The 21,761-nt window shown below is 41.9% G+C and overlaps 1 protein-coding gene across 2 annotated transcripts; it reads left to right on the top strand.

Annotated features, from left to right (window-relative positions):
• Nucleotides 1–436: 436 nt before the first annotated feature.
• nrd1b (nardilysin b (N-arginine dibasic convertase)) lies at nt 437–20,791 on the top strand. 2 transcript variants are annotated; one of them, XM_072660720.1, is made up of 31 exons: nt 437–578; nt 2,190–2,402; nt 2,508–2,781; nt 4,311–4,392; nt 6,252–6,405; nt 6,531–6,604; nt 6,704–6,799; nt 8,182–8,304; nt 9,212–9,269; nt 9,365–9,438; nt 9,918–9,987; nt 10,318–10,395; nt 10,530–10,650; nt 11,828–11,886; nt 11,992–12,046; nt 12,134–12,238; nt 12,925–13,048; nt 13,606–13,692; nt 13,791–13,910; nt 14,485–14,536; nt 14,634–14,784; nt 15,951–16,078; nt 16,359–16,521; nt 16,664–16,695; nt 17,148–17,286; nt 17,798–17,845; nt 17,945–17,997; nt 18,109–18,192; nt 18,933–19,140; nt 19,434–19,523; nt 19,730–20,791. In XM_072660720.1, the coding sequence occupies exons 2-31, from the start codon at nt 2,215–2,217 to the stop codon at nt 19,958–19,960; spliced, it is 3,321 nt and encodes a 1,106-aa protein (XP_072516821.1). In that variant the 5' UTR covers nt 437–578; nt 2,190–2,214; the 3' UTR covers nt 19,961–20,791. The 2 variants fall into 2 exon arrangements, with proteins under 2 accessions (XP_072516821.1, XP_072516822.1); XM_072660721.1 differs by lacking the exons at nt 19,434–19,523; nt 19,730–20,791 and having other exon boundaries at nt 18,938–19,050.
• The last annotated feature ends 970 nt before the right edge of the window (nt 20,792–21,761 follow it).

Genomic DNA, 21,761 nt, shown 5'->3' with positions numbered 1-21,761 from the left:
TAAAATGATGCAGGCTGTGTTCCAAAAAGGGGGTAGCTGCCTTGATGCCTTGCTGCCCGAGCTGCACGAGCTGCCTCGTAAGTTAGGCACTAAAGTTGCCAAGGTGTCGACAACGTCATTTTTTAAAAGATATAACTAAGTGAATGAGACTAGGATACTTCACTACGGTTCTGACACGACTGACTGGGTTCCCCCTTGGCCTGAGTAGGCAACATTTGTTAGGTTTGGGACGCAGCCTCAGCGCCAGTAAACCGGGACAGGTGAGCCGGTTTGTTTGCGGCTCATTGGTGAGCTGGAAACGAGCGATTTTAGAACATTTTAGCTCTCAGGTCTATCTGGAAACTTAATAAGGAGCAGAATTACCGCAAAAACGAGTCTACAAAACACTCGGTCTTAAAACCCAGACGCTTGTCAAAGCTTTCCCCAGCAAGCGCAACAAGAACGGCTCATGTGCTCTGAGCCAATCAGGCGCTCGTTTGCCTTTGCGTCTGCGTGGCTCAGCCAATCACATCGTCCCATACTAACTAGAGCGCCGCAACACCGGCGTTTGTATAAGCGCATCAAGCCAGAGGCGAGAGGTATGTAGCCAAGCTAAGCTAAGCTAAGCTAAGCTAAGCTAAGCTAAGCTAACGGAGCTTTATTTATGTATTAATATAGCTACGTTTATATGTTTTGTCAAGGTTTGCGTGTTCCCACTATGAGCTGTGCTTATTTTTATTCCCGTTTCGAGCTTGGTAGCTGTCTAAATAAGCGTGTTGGAGGCGTGATTAATTTGATTGTATGGGAATAAAGCTAGCTGTGTTGACTGGAGGCTGTTAGGTAGCTTAATGCTAGCTACATAATCTAAATATACATTATATAACTATACCCAACCCCATCATTAAATCTCGCTTATTTATTAAGATAATGATTTGGGTGGAATAACGAAGGAGCATCGTAATATCTGAGAGGGCTAACGGTTATAAATGTATTAAATTCTATTATACAGAATTAATAGTACTGTAATATATAATATAATATAATATAATATAATATGATATGATATAATATAGTGTGCTGCAGCCTGAAGCAGGCAGTGTTGTGTGTCTATGCCAGTTGGTCAAAACTGTCCACTGTCTAAAAATGCCTGTCAGGTAAACCTAACATTTGACATTTGTGCTGAATGAACACACAGATTTGCTCGTTTTAATGAATTAAGCAAGAGCTGGATCTCCCAAAAGCATCTTGGTGCACAAAATAAACCCAGTTAAGGACTAAACACTAAGACGCTTTGGGGAAACTGGCCCAGCAGGTGGAAAGCAGCTAGTCCAAACACTTATGGACAGGCACCCCTCCCTCCCAGCTCCTTTAAAGGGCAGTTTACAGATTTCTCAGAGTGTCTTAATAATTACACGGTGGGGTTGTAAGCACAGTCATTCAGGGTGGGATTAGTGTGAGATACTCTGAGATGTTCTAGAGATTTGTACAGGTTCAGATCTGTTTACTTCTGGACTTCTGAAAAGCTTTATGCTTCTTTCAAGTCGTGTCGTAAATCTCAAAATTTTATGAGATGAGCGCACAGGGATGCCATCGCAATCTTGTGTTAATGTGTGGGATTGTTCCCTGTCGGCGCGCTGTTCCACTGTGCAGCATTGCTTGCACACATGTAGTCTTCATGGGAAAGGATTTTTTTTTTACTGTGGCCTTTTTACTCTTTATTAATACCATTGATTTCCCAAATGGGCTGGAGGACTAAGGCGCTGCCACTGTGATCCGAGGATCTCTGGTTGCAAACCCCCGGGTCTTGCTGCTTGCCATCAGCAGCCGGAGTCAGAGAGAGCACAACTGGCCTTGCTCTCTCAGGGGCGGGTTGATGGCACTTCCTCCTCCCCACATCACCGATAGGGTGATGTTGGTCAGCCCAGGCACCTGTTAACTGCTGGATCGGAGAAGAGGCGATATGCTGGTCTTTACCCTCCTAGTGTTGGGGCATGGCTAGTGATAGGATGATGGGGTAACTGGCCTTCCAAATTGGGTAGAAAATTATAATGGAGTGGAGTAAAATGGAGTAAAATTATAAATAATTTCTAAAAAAAAAAAAACAGCCAGTGTGTGAAACCAGATATCCAGCTAGTCTGAGGAGGCTGTGCATGTTCTATTCAGTGCTGTTAATAGTCCCTTAATAGTGCTGTTTAATTCTGCCATTTCAGTGGTGACATCCGTAAACCTCCAGACATGCCTCAGAAAAATAAGTCTAAATCCTCCAGTGGAACTGTTCAAGCAGCTGGACCTGACAGCGGAGAGCCGCCACCTGCACCCGAGCCAAGAGCTTCACTGGCCTCTGGAGACAACGTTGAGGGCGTAGAGACAGTGCTTGAGGACCTGCAGATCATCAAGTCACCAAGTGACCCAAAGAAGTACAGGTGAGACTTTATTTGGTCGGTGGATTTGGTTGAGTATCTGATCAGAGGCTACTTGCCTCATGTCTACCTGATGAAGTTGGAGGTCCTCAGTGAGTTTTCTTTCAGGTACATCGAGCTGAACAATGGACTGAAAGCACTGCTCATCTCTGACCTGAGCCAGGAACACTGCACGGATACCTCTGAGCAGCCAGAAACAGAAGATGATGATGAGGAGGAGGATGATAGTGAGGAAGACGATGAGGAGGATGATGGGAGTACCGAGGAACATAGCTCTGAGGAGGAGGAACTTGACAGCAGTGAGCATGGAGAAGATAGCAAGGGCTCAGGTGGGAGCTGTGAAGGGAGGACGAAAAAAAAGAAGGGAAGCTCAGAGAAACAGGTGAGAATCCTGGAAGTCAGAACTTCAGTTCTGTTCTGATCTTGGGGTTTTAACATCATACACAGTTTAGGTCCAGTCCCATTATCTTTATGTACATTAGCTCCTGTCGAGGGGTGGATCTACATATTAGGCAGTGAGTGAACAGTCAGTTCTTAAAAGTGATGAAGATGCTGAAGCAGGAATAAATGGACAAGCGTAAGAATCTGAGACACTTTGACAAGAACCAAACTGTGATGTTCTAGATAATGACTGGGTCAGAACATCTCCAGAACATCAGGCATCAGGTCTTGTGGGGTGTTCCCTGTATGCAGTGGTCAGTACCCACCACAAGTGCTCCAAGTGGCTCCAAAATCTGAGACCTTAATTAGCAAATCAGACTGAGGCTAGTCCTCAACTATAATTAGAAACTGTCAGCTGAATCAGATTTCTAAGATTTATAATCTGCCAGACTCTTCAAATCTTCTACTAACACTATCATCGACCATTGGTTAAGCTAAGCAGCTGTAGAAAGATCTGAAAATGAGAGTAATCAATGCTTACAATGCAGGAGACTATAAGATTTTTAAGCTTGCTAATGTTATTAAGAAGTACCAATTCAGGGGAACTCTGATAGAACTGCTCCTATGCTGGTAAGACAGGCAAATCCAAACCCTTATATAAAGACCAAGAACCTGCATGAAAGTTCAGCAGAGTCAAGAGGGTGGTGCACTGTTCTACTGTGCAGCATTGCTTTCACAAGCATAATGTTCATGGTCAAGGGTGCCCAAAGCTTTGCATAGGACTGCATATTCAGAATTTACAATGATGATGGGTCTCCATTTGATGCATTTACAGTGGCTGGATATGTGCTATACATTTGTATATTGTTTTTTTTGTTTTTTTAAATTAATTTTCATGTTTGTTTTGAATGTTTTGTAGAATGAGGGTTAGGATCGGGGTCAGCACTATGCAAGTGTAATATTCTAAACTGGTGATTTATAAGGTTTCAATTGAATATTCTTACATAGAGCTGGGCAATATGACGATATTTTACCGTATCGTGATGAATGTAGTTATGGTGATACAGTAAGCTTTTCTAATCATATGCAGGAGACTGTTAGTGCTTAATAAACACTGATCAGCTACAAGTTTCATTACAAACAGTGTAATTAGACTGGGTTCATTAGATGAAGATGACGGGAGAGGATCTTAATAGTACTTTATAAGAATCTGTCGCTATCGATGTGTTTAGTCTGTGATTTACATGTATTTTGATAAATACTGTGTATCGCAAAAAAAAGTATATTATTAAATATCGGGATATAGTATTTTTATCATATCGCCCTACTCTTACCCCAAGCTAATGTTAGCCCAGAGCTATTATGGTAGTCACAGTACAGAGATACAAAACAGTACAATACAATATTTGTGCTGCAATATATCTAAATATTAATCTAATAGGTTTCAATGCCAGCTTTAGTTTATATAATGTGATCTTCAGACTGGATGTTAAGCAGTATTATTTACACCTCATGCTTTCTCTGCCTCAGTCAGCAGCTGCTCTGTGTATCTGTGTGGGAAGCTTCAGTGATCCCGAGGATCTGCCTGGTCTGGCCCACTTCCTTGAGCACAGTGAGTTGTGTGTCATGTTTAAACACTGTTCTCTGACGCTTAAGGTAGCATGCATACCGGATGTGCGCTCTGTTGACAAAAGTATTAGGACACCTGCTTATTCATTCATTCATTAAAAAGAACTGATCCTGCTTTTGGAGTAACTGTTTCTACTGTCCAGAGAAGAAGACTTTCTACTAGATTCTGGAGGAGCATTGCTGTGGGGGTTTGATAGCATTCAGGATGTTGGATGGTCACCACACTGCCTCATCCCCAGCTCATTCCAAAAGTATTAGATGGTGCACCATCAATTGGCAGTACTTTTCTACAGGGGCTAGGCAAGCTGTGTGTGTGCATTTGCACATCTGTGTCAGCCACTTAAAGTAGCTGAATTTATTCATCTTCTCTGTTTGTGCTCACATGTCTGCTGCTTAGCATTTAAGAGACACTGAATCGGTACTCCTCAGTGCAGAGTATTGTTGGTGTACTGTAGAGAGAAGCAAAACTGCCTTCTTATTGGCAGACTAGGGTTCGATTCCCCAGCCAGGCAAGCACTCCACTCTACTCCCGTAGGAGTGCTTGGGTACCTCTGCGTTCTCCTACCTGTATACCGTGATTCTCCTGTAAGAGCTGTGGGTAAGAGAGTCAGGCATGCGGTAAATGTAGGTATGAGTACAGGGGAGCAGGAATTCCTTGTTGACCAAACAGTAACAGCGAAGTCGGCTTGGTCTTCTTTCGAACTGTGTACTTCCTCTTGCATCCTCTCATGTCTGACTTCTGTGGGCACGGGATATCTCACGCTGATTGTGTCCGTGTGGGAAGGTTTGTGTGCTGTGGTTTTGCAGTAGCTGCAATGCTTTTAGCAGACCTGGCAGAGATGTTGAGGACATGTCTAGTCAGGGCTGTATATCATGCACTATTTATATCATATATAATATATCATTTGCTGTTTTGCAGTATTGAAGGCTGCAGTTGACCACTGAAGTCTATATCCAATCGTAGTGGGTTATTGACCAATCACAGTCCAAGATAAGTGTATGAATCGAGGTATTCACATAATCCAGTTTTATAATTCAATCAAATCTTACACCCTTACTCTGCATTGTGTTTTGTGGAGGATCTTTTTGGTTGCAGGTGGTTTTCTGAGTATCTCAGCCTAAAGGCTTTTTCTGAATAAGATCATAGATGCAATTTTTAATGTGGTGAACTCTCTCTGCTTTCTGTTCCTTACGAGCGATCATTAGCTAGGGAAGCTATGGTCCTTTAGTTGTTCTTTGTGGTTATATCCTTAAATGTGTACATAATAGTTTGTATATAGATGTCTACTCAGACTACATATGGATATGCAGTGTGCAGCTGATCCGGCTCGACCCGTCATCCTTTAAGATCCACGGAAGACGAGCGTCCAGACTTTTTACTGTCCTGCACCGAAGTGGTGGGACGAACTTCCCCTGCGCTTCCCCACGCTCACTGTCTTCAAACCCAGACTGAAGACCCTCCTCTTCTGAGAGGACTTGGGCGAATAGTAGAGTGGTCACCTTATTGACTTGTGTTTAGTAGAGTCTAAACTTAGAGGTATCTTTAAATTATTCATCTATTTAAACTAGCTGAGGTTTTTCTTGGGTAAATAGCAAAGCACTTTTGTAAGTCGCTCTGGAGAAGAGCGTCTGCTAAATGCCTTAAATGTAAATGTAAATGTAAATGTAAATGGTGGTGAGCATTGCTTTCATGCACAAGCAATGTATTTATGCAAGAGTCCCAAACCTTATTTGTGAACTCGTCACAGAACTCAACGTTTAAAACACATGAGGATAGAATTACTCTCTGAGAATTACTCTCTCTCAAATGTTGGCACCTCTCCGTTCCCCTCTTTCTCTCAGTGGTGTTCATGGGCAGTGAGAAGTACCCAGCTGAGAATGGCTTTGATGCATTTCTGAAGAAACACGGGGGCAGTGACAACGCTTCCACAGACTGCGAGAGGACCATCTTCCAGTTTGATGTTCAGAGGAAGTACTTCAGAGAAGCTCTGGATAGGTGAGGTGTATCTGTAAGAAATCCTGTCAGGACAAAGTTGTGGTTTTAGGGCATTCCTGATTGAGTGACCAACTGAGAGTCTTAGTGGAGCTGATCTTAATCTGGTTTGTTTAATCTCTCCGCAGGTGGGCGCAATTCTTCATCTGTCCTCTGATGATAGAAGACGCCATTGACCGGGAGGTGGAAGCAGTTGACAGTGGTCAGTGCTGATAATGCCATAACAGACAGTGGAAAGAGTGCAAGCTTTCAGTGAGGGTGAAGATATTCTTCTGTTTATTATTCTATGATTGTTTTGCAGAATATCAGCTGGCCAGGCCGTCGGACTCCCATCGCAAAGAAATGCTTTTTGGAAGCCTCGCAAAGCCCAACCACCCCATGAGCAAGTTCTGTTGGGGTGAGATCATACTCATTTCCTTCCTCCTGAAGAGCTGAAAAACTCCATCCCAAACCTAGCACACCCCTTTCAGCCAGTCAGGTACTTCTGAAATCAGTGATTAGTTGGATCAAGTGAGGCATGGGGAAGGTAGCTCTGCAGGACCAGGGCTGGAGACCAGTGTTCCAGAATGTACTGAAATTCTTCAGTTACGCTGAGTTCACTGATTTTGGCACAAATCTCATTTTTCTTATGTGGAGAACTTCTTTATTTAATGAATAGACGATCCCTAAATAACGTTATAATAAGAAGCAGTCTTCTGAACTTTGGATTCAGGTTGTTAATTTGGAGTCAGACTTGCTGGACTAAAAATTAGTTTTAGTAGATGGATTGTATTAGATTATATAATATATATTATCTGTTGGATCTTCTCCTGCCAAATTGCACAAAAACACTGAACTGATTTAATTTTGAGAGTATTTAATTTCATTTGTAAATTTTGTTAAATTATCATGACTATTATGAGTATCTTTTTTTTTTTAATAACTCTGGGCATGTGCAATACCTCATTGCTACCTCACTAGCATTTCCGGTGATAAAATTCTTATTCTTATACATTTTTAAAATAATTTGTGTAGAGTGTATATGTATAGAACTTTTGCTTTTATTTTTACTTTTTGCTTACTCTTAAAATATTTATTTATAGTTTTATTTATTATGTGTGTAATCACTGTTGGATTGCTTCTAAATTTCGTTGTACACCGTACAATGACAATAAAAGTATCTTATTTTATATAGATTATATATATCAAAGTTTTGTAATACAGAGGCAGTTGTTGACAATGCAAAGGTAGGCATGGCATGGTGACCTAGAATCAGGACATCAGAGCTCTCCTGTCATGAGACCGAATCATCTCCTGCTTTCTGTAAGTAGATAAGGCAGTTATATTGGTCGGAGGGGAAAGTGGTAAGTTACGCTGCTGTAGCTCTGGTGAGGTTAGGGTAAATCTGTGCTGTATGAGCCCTCACTCTTCTCATTAGTAAGGAGCGTTGGTGTGACGCAACAGATAACACCACTATCTGCCACTGAGCTACCTCACCATGTGTGAGACTGGGGTTCAATTCCCGGTCTGGGTGACTGTGCTGCGCTACACCAATAAGAGTCCTTAGGCAAGACTCCTAACGTTACACTGACCCTCCTCTGTAATCTGAGTAACCTTGTAAGTCGCTCTGGATAAGAGCATCAGCTAAAGGCCATAAATGTAATATAAATAATTAATGCTGTCTTGGGCTGCATTTCTTAAGTTACTACTTTAGACAGTAAATATTAATTATTAATCCAATTAAATGATGCAAATGTGTTTTTTGATGAAATGATGAAAATGTGTGTTTTAAATGTGTAGGAAATGCCCAAACTCTGAAGCATGAACCCAAGGAGAAGAAGATAAATACCTATGAGCGTCTCCGGGAGTTCTGGAGGAGATATTACTCTGCCCATTACATGACCCTCACCGTTCAGTCCAGAGGTGACCCAGCTTTCCTTTCTGTTTTTAATTATTGCTGTAAAAAGTGGTTTCTTGGGGCTCAGCGTGTCTAAAGCACTGCCACTATGGCCTGGGGCATCAGCCATCAGCAGCTAGTGTCTGAGCGAGCACAATACGTCATGCTCTCTCCGGGTGGGTAGATGGCGCTCTCTCACCTCATCACTCTTAATCAGTGTTGGCCAGCACAGGCGTCTGTTAGCCAGTGCGATGGAGCGTGTTGGCTGCCCGGCGATGCCACATGGGCAGCAGTTCTAACAGAGGTGGCGTCTGGCTTCACATGTATCAGAGGAGATGTGTCTTAAGTCCTTACCCTCCAGTGCTAGTGCTGGGAGAAGCTACGAACAGGTGGCTTAATTGGCAGAACCTAATTGGGGGAAGATTTTTATTTTTATTCATTAATTTTTTTATATATTTTATATGTTGATATTTTATCGTATCATGATGAATCTGGTTATGGTGATAACAGTAAGCTTCTCTGATTATATGGAGGAAACTGTTAATGCTTAATAAACACTGATCAGCTGCAGGTTTCATTACTAACAGTGTAATTAGACTGGGTTCATTAGATGAAGAGCAGCAGATGTTGAGTATAAATCACTGTATTCAGTACAGAGAGGATCTGAATAGTAGTTTATAAGAATCTGATACTGATCAGTGTTTAGTCTGTGATTACATGTACCGTGATAAATATCATATATTGCGAAAAAAGTCTTTAAATATCGTCATACAGTATTTTTACCATATCGCCCAGCCCTACGAACAAACCACTTTTTGCAGTGTATGTTAAAAGAACTTTGTTTTGCACCTAAGATTAATGGAACTGCTCTGTGATGATCTGGTGTTTTAGTGTCATGAGATAATGCTGTGTCTCGTGTCCATCCTTCTGCAGAGACTCTGGACACGTTAGAGGAATGGGTGAGGGAGATATTTATCAAGGTCCCCAACAAGTGAGTTTATGTTGATTCTCAGTGGCTTAATTCACCTGCTGCTTTATCTGGTGTTGTAACCGTGTGTCCATTTGTCCCATTTTTCCCCTCCTCAGTGGTCAGCCTCGTCCAGATTTCTCGAACCTTCAGGACCCGTTTAATACACCAGATTTCAGCAAGCTTTACAGAGGTACTGTAAGCCATGCGAGCCCATGTTTTGACATTCTGTATTTTTGAATTTCGTATGTAATGTCAGTAACAGGAGTGTCCGGTCTTACCAGATCATGGTGCCTCATGTCACTGACTCCCGGCTCTTGCATTCAGAGCTGTGTACGAAGTTTAGGATGGAGAGATCTGCTCAGTTCTGTAGACAACTCGCTGCCAGCCCCACTCTTGGTTCTTCCAAAGTCCCTAATAATTGTGTCTTTAAGGCCTTCGGTCAATTCACTGCCCGGGCTGCTGCTTTGTTCTTCCCGAGTCCCTGACCCTTCCCTTAATGCCTTCGGTTTTTCAGTCAATTCAGCGGCAGCCCTGACTCTTTGTTCTCCAAAGACCTTGATTGTTCCTTTAAAGACTTTAATGCCTTCATCTCTTGAACTGCCCCATCTCAGCACAGTGCGTGTGTGTTCTCCTGGGGCTAGAGCACTAATACTGTGGTTCCTTTTGCAGTGGTTCCTGTGAGAAAAATCCACGCTCTCACCATCAGCTGGGCTTTACCTCCTCAGGGCAAGCATTACAGGTTAGTGAATATGGTTATGTGTGTGTGTGTGTATGTATGTATATATATATATATATATATATATATATATATATATATATATATATATATATATATATATATATATATATATATATATATATATAGCTGAGAGATAAGAATTAGAATAATGGGATGGGGTGTATAACGCTATACTATATTATTAAACAGTTTAATTTTTTATTATTTAATTTTTTTGTTAGTCATTTCTGTCCGGTCCTAATCCAAAGTCCTTTTAAGATTCCTCCACACCACAGCCACAAAACCACCTGTAGATTAACAGTAGGTCGTCTTTTGTGTCTGCTGATACAGAGTGAAGCCCTTGCACTACATATCCTGGCTGATTGGTCATGAGGGTGCGGGCAGCATTCTCTCCATGCTCAGAAAGAAGTGAGTTAAAAGCAGCGCTGCGTTCTCTGGATTACATTTATTACTTTTACATATTTAAGCTACATGAGTTTATTAGCTGTAGATTAGATTTGTCTTCTGAGCAGATCTAATGCTTGTACTGTGTGTGTGTGTAGGTGTTGGGCGTTGGCTCTGTTTGGAGGAAACAGCGAGACAGGTTTTGACCAGAATACCACTTACTCCATCTTCAGCATTTCCATCACCCTGACAGATGAGGGTTACCAGAACTTCTTCCAGGTCAGAGAACCTTCAGAGTTGGGGCGTCCCGTACAAGGTTTCCTGACCACCGATCCGATCCAAGTCTCTTAATGCTGACTTTCGACCAATTCCAGTCCGATCTTTGTTTCTATAAATAACACAGCCCCACATCTTAGGTAGTATAATATCTGATCCACTACAGTAAACAGCTGTAAAATCACTGCTTTAGAACCAGTTTCTCAAATCAGACTAAATTCTAATCTGATCTACTTTGTTTGGAGCAACTGTTTTAAACTCTACAGTGTTTAATGTCTTACAGTCCAGTCTGACTGACCCACCTGACCAGTCAGCTCCCAGCTCCCTCACAGCTCTGCAGTCTGATCACTTAGAGTATGAGCATTAGCGTTAGCATTAGCCTCCTCCTCGGTTCTGTATGGGCCGTTCAGAGCTGGTTTAGAACCCAAATAAGGAGTGTGGTTCTCTTACTTGTAGAACCGAGCATTTCCACCATAGTCAGGATTCTAACCAGGTGGAATTCCAGAGTGAAGACGGGACGAGGGGAACGTTAGATCTTTCCAAATGGAGATAATGGAGTAAAATATCTGTTGTTGCAGATCTTCAGCCAGACTGGGCAGAAAATAGAGCAACATTTATTTTTACCTGCTGCTCTGGGAGCCGACGCTGCGTCACGTTCATACCGAGGCCTCTGAGCTAACGCTGAGTTTACGTTTACCTCGTCCCCAAACTCTCCGTTCCACCTTAAATAATGCTGCTGTTACGCTCTGCTGCTGAAATGTACGCACTGTCACTGCAGAGCTGTTTAAGGTGGAATGGAGAGTTAGCATTAGAAGCTAACTTTAGCTTTTAAAGCTAACGTCACCGCTCTTATCAGTTCAAATGAAGCTCTGTTTAGTTTCCCTCACTGAAATAATGTCCCAGGTGAACTCTGTCTGGGGTACTTTTAGAAAAGGTGAGAAGTTCATCTGCAGCAGAGTTGACATTTTACTACAGCAAACCTAAGAATCATAAGTGGATTGGAACCTTAAAAGCATTTACCCGATCCATTAAGGAAATGCCTGGATCGCCCCCCCGATCCCACGTCACTGGATTGGATCTTCAAAGTTACCTTTATTTATGCCCTTCAAGATCTTCACACTCTGCCTCTGGTTCTCCAGTTTTAAGCACTTTGTCATTATGTGTTTTTTCCCCCATGTAGGTGGTCCACTTAGTGTTCCAATACCTGAAGATGCTTCAGAAACTTGGACCCCAGCTGAGGTAGGCCTCACAACTCTTCTAATGAGCATGTTGTATCACATTACAGGTAGCAAGTTGATCTTATTTTTTTTACAATGCACCTCTTTACCCCCAATTGTGTCATAGGATTTATGAAGAAATCCAGAAGATCGAAGCCAACGAGTTTCACTATCAGGAACAGGTCATTTGGCTTCTTTCACTTTGAAATGATCAGATATGATGACCTTGAGATGTTGGGACTTATCTCTCGCAGTGCTGTTTCTAACAGACCGATCCAATTGAGTTTGTGGAGAACATCTGTGAGAACATGCAGCTGTTCCCAAAAGAGGACTTCTTGTGTGGAGACCAGCTCATGTTTGAATACAACCCAGAGGTATGCTATAACTTGCACATACTTGCACTACATGTCAAAATGTTTGTGGACACCCCTTCTAATGAGTGCATTCAGCTATTTTTAAGTTGCACCCATTGCTGACACAGATGTGCAAATGCTCACACACAGCTTGTCTAATCCCTGTAGAGAAGTACTGCCAATAGAATAGGACTCTCTGGAGCAGATCAACATCATGAACCTATTGGCACCATGCTGCCTAATGCCAGGTGTGGGCTAGAGGGGTATACAACCCCCCAGCAATATTGAGCTGTGGAGTAGTGGAAGAACAGTCTTCTCTGGAATGATGGTGAGCTCCATCCAGTACTTGTTGGATGTGTTGGGGAGTTGGGGACGAGGTGGGGTGGTGATCATCCAATATCCTCACAGCAATCCTCCTCCACAATCTAGTAGAAAGTCTTCTTCTCTGGACAGTAGAGACAGTTACTCTAACTCCTTTAATGCCATTGATTTCAGAAGAACTAGTGAATGAGCAGGTGTCCCAATACTTTAGTCATATTGTGTATCTGCACTTCTGATCGTTTTTACAGCAATCCAAGCTTATAGCTGATATATTAGTGTCATAAGTGGTCAAACACAATGTCTGACAGACCTGGTCTAGAGAGATCAGTAGATTGGTGGCATGTTGGGCATCTTTAACAGTGTGTTATCTGTGTGTGTGTCTGAAGGTGATCTCCCGTGCCTTAGCACTGCTGACTCCTGAGAGGGCAAACCTGCTGCTGCTGTCCCCGGAGCATGAGGGCCGCTGCTTACTTAAGGAGAAATGGTTTGGCACCCAGTACAGCTTGGAAGGTGGGAACTGTTATACTGCTATGCAAACGTATCCACTTCAGTTTTGACTCATGCAGTGAAACAAGTGTAGTTACATAACTGTAACAATAAAATCAGCTGATCACATAAATACCTACCAACCTGTTCCACATGTATAACTACATAAGAGAATACATAAGTCACTTGTTACAAGTGTAATAACATATTACTGTATTACTGTAATTCATCTATAACCGTGTGTATATCCCCAGTAGCCACAATGTAATTGCATTGATTATTAATGTGTAAATACACAGTTATTAGAAACTGTGTAAATAAATTCAGAGTGAGGCCAGTTATGTTCTCTGGGACTCCTGGTCCCTGACAGATGACTGTGGCATCATTGAGAATCAAACCACGACCTCCTGATGATGGAGATGATGCTTGGGAACCCATAATCTGCTCTGTTAGTCTATGAATCCATACCACCTACCAGACAGTCCACACTGGCATCCCACTGCAGAAACCACAAATATCAGATAGGAATTCCATGATCATGCATGGTGATGTAATCCTTGGATTGCTCTTTGCCATTCCAGATATTCCTCAGGAGTGGAGTGATCAGTGGGCTGGAGATTTCCCTCTCAATCCCGCCCTTCATCTCCCAGCAGAGAACAAGTTCATAGGTCTGCTCTGGTCTAATTCTGTCTTTAGTTTGATGCTAAGAACTATGTATTTGTGTGTGTGTGGCTCACACTCTTTCTGTCTGTGTGTGTGACTGTAGCCACGGACTTCACCCTGAAAACACCCGACTGCCCCCACACCGAATTCCCTGTCAAAATTATTGACCACAGCAGAGGGCGACTGTGGTTCAAAAAGGACAACAAGTTCAAAATACCAAAAGGTGTGTGTGTAATAAGTGTAAAACACTGATATCAGAATAAACATTAATAATAACACTCCTACAGAAAGTGGAGGTGGTTCTCCATCACTGTGTTCATCATTAGAACATCTCCAAAGTTCTCCTCATGGAGTCTAGTATTATTTAGAGTTCTCCTCAGATCAACACCTGGTTTGGTGGTAAATCAGGGCTTAATGATGGTAAATCTGGTGAGCTGCTGATGCTGCTGATGCTGCTGATGGAGTTGAACACATCCTCCACGCTGTGCTGGCTGGACTGGGGGGCGTCCAGGAGAACCCTGGAGGAACCTAGCTCTGTTCTTCAGACTAGCTCACCGACAAGATCTCACTACTTTCTTTCTTCAGAATGAGAAGCTCTTGTTTCTCCTTTTTACTGGATTTATGTTCACCTGCTTTATCTGTTCTGATCAGATCTGGAGCTTCTACAGTAAAAACTCTCTTATTAATGAGAGACAGGATGTAGAAGAATGCACTTAGATGCCTCTGCACTGTACTCTGTGTGTATATAATGTACATATCTATGTATATTTATTTGATCTTTTAAATCCTCCCTACAGCGTACATCCGCTTCAACCTGCTGACTCCTCTCATACAGGAGTCTCCTGAAAAGTGAGTGACAGTTAAATGTCCTACACCCTGACTGCTCTAATTGCTCTGTATAATTACACACTGGTGTTTTTCTCTGGTGCTGTGTTGCCTCTTAAAGCCTGGTCCTGTTTGACATCTTTGTGAACATCCTGGTCCACAACCTGGCTGAGCCGCTTTATGATGCTGACGTGGCCCAGTTGGAGTACAAACTGGTCCCTGGCGATCATGGTCTGGTCATACGCCTCAAGGGATTCAACCATAAACTGCCTGTGAGTATAAAAGGCATCACAGCATGTTCTCACAGTTCTAGTGATTGGACAGAAAAGTAGGGGTTAAACAAGTGTGTAATATATATATATATATATATATCTTCTACTCTACTTACTATCTACCATTCTCTTTTTATTTATATATCTTTTTATATTTATATAAATTATTTTTTATATTTTTTTAGATGTTTATTTATAGAGTGTTTTAGAAACTATTGCAACTGTAACAATTTGGGATCAATAAATTATTTCTGACTGATATTAATGTAACACTACAATTAAATCAGTATGCTGAAATAGCTTAATGTGAAATTATTTAGAGAAATAACTAGTTTGATCCAAAATCGTATTTCCTTTCACATGCATTTTAACGTTGGGCATCTCAGCAAACTCTGCTCTCATTTATAGTTTATGAGCTATAATATTATATTAATTATTATTATTAAATAATTGCACATAAAAGTTATTTACTATTTTCAAATGTCAAGGCATGTCAGAAAACCCCAAAAAGGTCCGACAGGCCTCCAGACACCAGAGGGTTAATATTAGGGATGCACCGATCCGATACTAGGATCAGATATCGGTCCCGATACTAACAAAATTAACTGGACTGAATATCGGATAATTAGTCTGATTCAAAAGACTGATCCATCCACGAAACCCAATTCTCGCACAGCCAGTATTCTAGACTTCATAACCCAACCCCTCGCACTGTGCCGAGGTCCAGCACAGTTATTAATTTTAGTGACCAATAAACAGAAATTTGTCTGTTTGTGTTCATTTGTTATAGGATGTTTTATAAAGTTATTAAAGTAATGATTACGCCAGTCCTGATGCCTTAAGTCCCTCCCAGACGGTCAGGTATATGGCTTATTAATTCAACAATGGTATCAGATCGGTATCTGGAATCGGCCGATGTTCATGAATCGTATCGGAACAGAAAAAGATGGATCAGTGCGCCCCTAGTTAAAATGAGTGTACACATTATCACTTGTCTTGAAATTTGTACACAATATGTGTCAAACTGAAAAACTAAATGGAGATAGAAGGTTTTTGCGTGACAGCAACAATATACTGTATCATTTATAAATGTATGTAATGAAGTTTAGCTGTTTCGACTGGTAATCCAGGACTGCATTTTTTTTCCCTTTGTTTTATCTCCTCAGCTGCTGCTGAACCTGATAGTGGACTACCTGGCAGACTTCACTGCGGCTCCTGACGTGTTCAGCATGTTTGCTGAGCAGCTGAAGAAAACATACTTCAACATCCTCATCAAGCCAGAGAGACTGGGGAAGTATGTGCTCTCTAGTAACCAGTATGACCATTGGTGCTCATCTGTGCTACTGGGTTATAGCTCTACTCCTGATGTAGCATCATACCTGATAAAACACTATGTGGACAAAAGTATTGGGACACCTGCGTATTCGTTGTTTACAGGGACTAGACAAAGTAGCTGTATGCATTAGTTAGAAAGAGTGTCCATACAAAGGGGTTGCAGGGGTTTAGATCACAGCCTTCTGTGTTGTTCTCTTATCCTGAATGTTTTTAAACGTGCCGTTTCTCCTCTGTCACAGAGATGTGCGTCTGCAGATTCTAGAGCATTGCCGCTGGTCAGTCATCCAGAAGTATGAAGCCATCATGAAGAACCTCACTGTGGATGAGCTCATGCAGTTTGTCACCAAATTCAAGGCCAAGATGTATGTGGAAGGGCTTGTGCAGGGGAACTTCACGAGTGCTGTGAGTCTCGTCTAACTTAGGATGAATATCTCAGCATGTTTGAGATGAGGAACCCTCACTTTGTGGTGATCTTATTGAGCGATGTTTTGTGTAAACTCTGTGCTGATGGTTTCTCTCTACTGTGGTATTTCTGTCTCCATAGGAATCCAAAGAGTTCCTGCAGTATTTTGTTGAGTAAGTCCTAAATGTTTTAAACAGGCTTTCTCTATTTAGTTTGCATCAAGATGGTAGGTTTTCAGTGCTGATTGTTAATTTAACTAATTTAACTGATTATTAATTGATTATCTGTATCTTCACAAGCAATAAGCACACTGATAACCCTGCTGGCATAGGGGACACTGACTGCTGACCATGTTTATTTGCACAAATTTACCATTTAATTAATTGTTTAATTGTTTTAGACTTTAGAGAATGCCATTTGAATATTTCACGACTAATGACTCAATAATAATAGTAAAAAATGTAAGAACATTAACCTTACATTACAGTTGTGTTCTATAATGGTACCATTTCTAAGATCTTCATAGGGTTTCATTCTGCAGGGCTGTAAGACTGGCTATGTTTTCTGCATGTCTATCCATCTGAACCTCCTTAGTCTAAAACTGCATGGTTTCTTTGTTCTGTAGGAGGCTCCAGTTTGAGCCTCTCCAAGCCGAACCTCCTGTGCTCTTCCGTGTGGTGGAACTCCCACAGAAGCATCACCTGTGTAAGGTCCAGTCCCTCAACAAAAGTGACGCCAACTCAGAGGTCACCGTTTATTATCAGGTATTTCAGATGCCAAAAATGACTGCACTGTACCTTCTGATGGTACTCTTAACGCACACCCCCTGCATTCACCGTTCATTCCTTCATCACATGTACAGCATATGTCCAGATGATTTCTGCTTCAGTATTTTTTTTTAACCAAATATTCAAGTTTCTCACCTTTAGTTTCTAATATTCCCATTTGATTCCCAACTTTGAAAATTTCCAGAATTTTGCAACCCTATTTGTGACACAGTGCATCTTCATGCTGGAGTAGCTGTTAAATAGTAAACAGGTAATGGTCCTGAAGGGATGCACGTGGTCAGCAACAATTCTCAAACAGAGGTCAAGCGATGATTGATTGATATTAATGTTCCCAGAGTGTACCCAGAAAACATTTCCCGCACCATTACACCACCACCTCCACCTGAATGAGGAGGTGTCTCTCAATGAGGAGTGCTAATAAAGCACTCCGTGGGCAGGAAGGGGGTTGTGCTGGTAGCTGTGTATTAAACTTCTTCTGTTTTTGCAGTCTGGCCTCAAGAACCTCAGAGAGCACACGCTGATGGAGCTGCTGGTGGTAAGCGCTTGTAACCCTGATTCATTTGTTTGACTGCATGAGCACCAGAGATGTTTATGTTATTAACATGGATGCGCTGCTCTTGTGTTTGTTGGCCAGATGCACATGGAGGAACCCTGCTTTGATTTCCTGAGGACTAAAGAAACTTTGGGGTGAGCTGAGATTGAAGTGCTCGTTATAATGACTTCTCTAACAGTCTGCATGTCCTTGAGTGGTTACTGCTGATGAAAGTGGATGGATGTTCTTTCTATCCCATCCTACAGGTATCAGGTGTACCCCACCTGCAGAAACACCTCCGGTGTCCTTGGCTTCTCAGTTACTGTTGAGACTCAGGCGACCAAGTTCAGGTAGGTTCTTAGCCGCTACCCTTAATATAGAAGGGATTTTAATGTCAGTCTTTACTCTTCTTAAATTCCTCAAAGTGCACAAATGACAGAGGTCAGCGATTCTGCTCTGTTTAATTACCAGTTAAGGTCAGCAGTAATTTGTTGTTGAAATCATATCAAGAATCTTCTCTCTGTTTGTTGTTTGAACATTTCATAAATAAAAAAGGTTATAAATCTCATTACATTAACATAACATTAAAGTTGTGCTGATATGATGACTTATGTGGTGTCACCATTTCTTAGATCTCTTTATAATGGAGACATTTCTAAAAGCTTTTTATAATGGAGACATTTCTAAAAGCTTTTTATAATGGAGACATTTCTAAAAGCTTTTTATAATGGAGACATTTCTAAAAGCTTTTTATAATGGGGACATTTCTAAGATCTCTTTATAATGGAGACATTTCTAAAAGCTTTTTATAATGGAGACATTTCTAAAAGCTTTTTATAATGGAGACATTTCTAAAAGCTTTTTATAATGGGGACATTTCTCAGAGGTTTTATAATGGGGACATTTCTAATCTTTTATAATGGAGACAGTTCTAATGTTTTTATAATGGACATTTCCAATGTCTTTTTATAATGGGGACATTTTTAATACAAATCAGCTTTTTTTACTCTATTATTATTTATTTGTTTTACTGTATTTCGGAGGTGTTTAATGTGTTTTAATGTTGTCTTATCTGCTTGGTTTTTCACAGCACAGACTTTGTGGAAAATAAGATCGAAGAGTTCTTGGTGAACTTCGGAGAGAAGCTGACCAACCTGACAGAAGAAGCATACCAGACACAGGTCACTGCTCTGATCAAACTGAAGGAGTGTGAGGACACACACCTCGGCGAGGAGGTTGACCGGAACTGGTTTGAGGTGGTCACTGAGCAGTATGTGTTTGACCGACTCAGTAAAGAGGTGAGAGGACACTACAGTACATGGTGTCTTCCTGGTGATTTGCCCTATGATTTTATCTTGTGTATATAATTTAATTGGACACGGTAGTATTGTTGTATTCTAGCTTCAGTTAATTAGCACTTATTGTCCTTATCTTCGACATAAAAGTTTGAGTACACTTTAATGTTATTATTGGAACCGTGATGGTGTTTTGCTGCTCTTTGGGGGGGTTATTGAAGTTTATTGGGGTTCTTTAAGGCAAAATCACTGTAAATATTTGATGATTTAACACTGTGTGTTCTTCTGGCTGGCAGATTGAAGCTCTGAAGCAGATGACCAAAGCAGAGCTGGTGTCTTGGTTCATGGAGCATCGAGGTGCAGAGGGCAGGAAGCTCAGCGTACACGTATGTCCAGTACTTCCTTTAAGCACTCTAACACACAGGCTGTCTGATGGACAAGAGACTATAATTAGGTGACGTGGGTTAGGATTAGGTCTGGAAGTAAATGGGGAGGTGGTTCTCCAGGGATCTATGGGATACAATCTAATGCCAGTGCTGAAGTGTGTGCTAGTTTCTCTGCCTGTAATTTCACCATGCCGATTTGATCTCAGGTTGTTGGCTTTGGGAAAGAGGAGACGGAGCATCATGAAGATGAGCAGGCCTGTCTAGATCCAGCAGAGAAAACCGAGGGCACTCCAGCCAAGTCTTCCTCATATGGAGAGGTGTCCAAGCTCACCTTCCTGCCACCCACGTCATCCCTCGCTGGAGCCACGATGATCACAGACATCCGTGCTTTCACCTCCTCCCTCACGCTCCACCCTTACCACAAGATCCTCAGCTAGAGTAGGACTTTGCCGAACTCAGGGAAACCTGCTCTAACTAACTCGCTTAAAGGGCTACCTCACATTTAAAGACCTGTGCAAGAACTCTCTCTTGTCCCTTTAGTCCTGTAAAACCATGGTCTCAGACTGTAGTCCTGCTTCTGGAGGTCCTGATCTTGAAGGTCCTGGTCCTGGAGACCCTCTGCCCAACACGTCTTAGTGTTTCTCCTGCTTTGACATGTGCAGTTTAACTTAGTGAGGATTAGTTATTTAGTTAGTTAGTAAATTAGTTGGGTCAGGTGGGCTGGGAGCTGGGGAACGCTAAAATGGATGGATTGTGGGCCTTCAGGACCGGGGTTGGAGACCACTGCTGGATTAAGATAATAATAAAAAAAATAAAGCTGTACTGTGATGAGGGTCATAATATCTACATATCACAAAGGAACTGCGGGAAAGTGGCTAAATTATTGACTATGCTGAATTTCTGCTCCTGGTTTCTTCAGGGGAGCAGACGAAAGGCGATGCACCGTTACTGATGTATCACTGCAGAAATGAGGCATCAGGGTCTAAAAAGCTGAATGTGCGGAGCATGCCGCTCATTGGGATGATGAGTTGCTGCTCATGCAGTATCTTTTAACTTAAAATCTGTGTTTCTGGAGAGGAATGAGGAGATAGTGTTGACGTCTTCAGTGTAGGTGACCTACGATCTACCACACGGCTCTTGTGTTTCTACAAGGTGCGGGTCAGCAGTGCAAGCCTTACCTCCTACTTTGACTGACTGCTGTGGCGTCGTCTAGCATGTTTTAATCATGTGTTTATTAATCGTGTGTACATATTTAATAAATGTGTGACTGGGGACTCTGGGGACTATATGGTGTTATTTGTATCTGGGCAAGATCTAGGTTGTGTATACGCTTGTATAATCTCACAAGCAAGTGGATACTACAGAAGCAGACTTTGCAGCAGACCCAGTTGGTTTAGCGGGCGAGGCATCAGCTGACAGCCTGAATTATTTAACTTTCATCAATAATTAAAAGCTGAATTTTAATAAAAAAGAAACGTCTTCCAGACCAGGTAGGCTGCTTTACATTTCTCAAGGCGGTTGAAACACGGGTCAGTTGTGCATTTGTGCATAATACAGGCCTGCAGCGTATAATGATTTGAGAGAGAGAGAGAGAGAGAGAGAGAGAGAGGAGGAGAGAGGAGAGAGAGAGAGAGAGAGAGAGAGAGAGAGAGAGAGAGAGAGAGAGAGAGAGAGAGAGAGGAGAGAGAGAGAGAGAGAGAGAGAGAGAGAGAGGAGAGAGAGAGAGAGAGAGAGAGAGAGAGAGAGAGAGAGAGAGAGAGAGAGAGAGAGAGGAGAGAGAGAGAGAGAGAGAGAGAGAGAGAGAGAGAGAGAGAAGAGAGAGAGAGAGAGAGAGAACTCTGAGGAATTTTAGGCTGGAGGTTTAAGGCCTCTGCCTTGGTAGGAAGCCAGTCCCCCTTCCCCTGATATGTGGAGCCAGGAGTGAGAGATGAGAGGGTTAAGAGGGAGGGGATGGCTGCACAGGTAGGGATGAAATTTATAGGGTGTTAGAATATGGTGGTATTATATAACAGCATGGCATCTACTGTCGTTACAGACGAATATTCAAATTCTGTGTTTAGATAAACAATTGAGCAGGTGTTTTTTTTGCCTATAGCCACAATATAGAGTCACTTCTGTGAACCTCTGGCCTACAAAAGGGCCCAAATATGTAGTTTTGCCTTTGTTTGTTTTGTGTGTTTGTATTTCACACTAATGTTGATATTGACAGAAAATAATTTCATAAGATCACTCATAACA

This window comes from Salminus brasiliensis, chromosome 17, assembly GCF_030463535.1.
Source record: "Salminus brasiliensis chromosome 17, fSalBra1.hap2, whole genome shotgun sequence".
NCBI lineage: Eukaryota > Metazoa > Chordata > Actinopteri > Characiformes > Bryconidae > Salminus > Salminus brasiliensis.
This window is presented reverse-complemented; position numbering and strand designations above follow the sequence as displayed.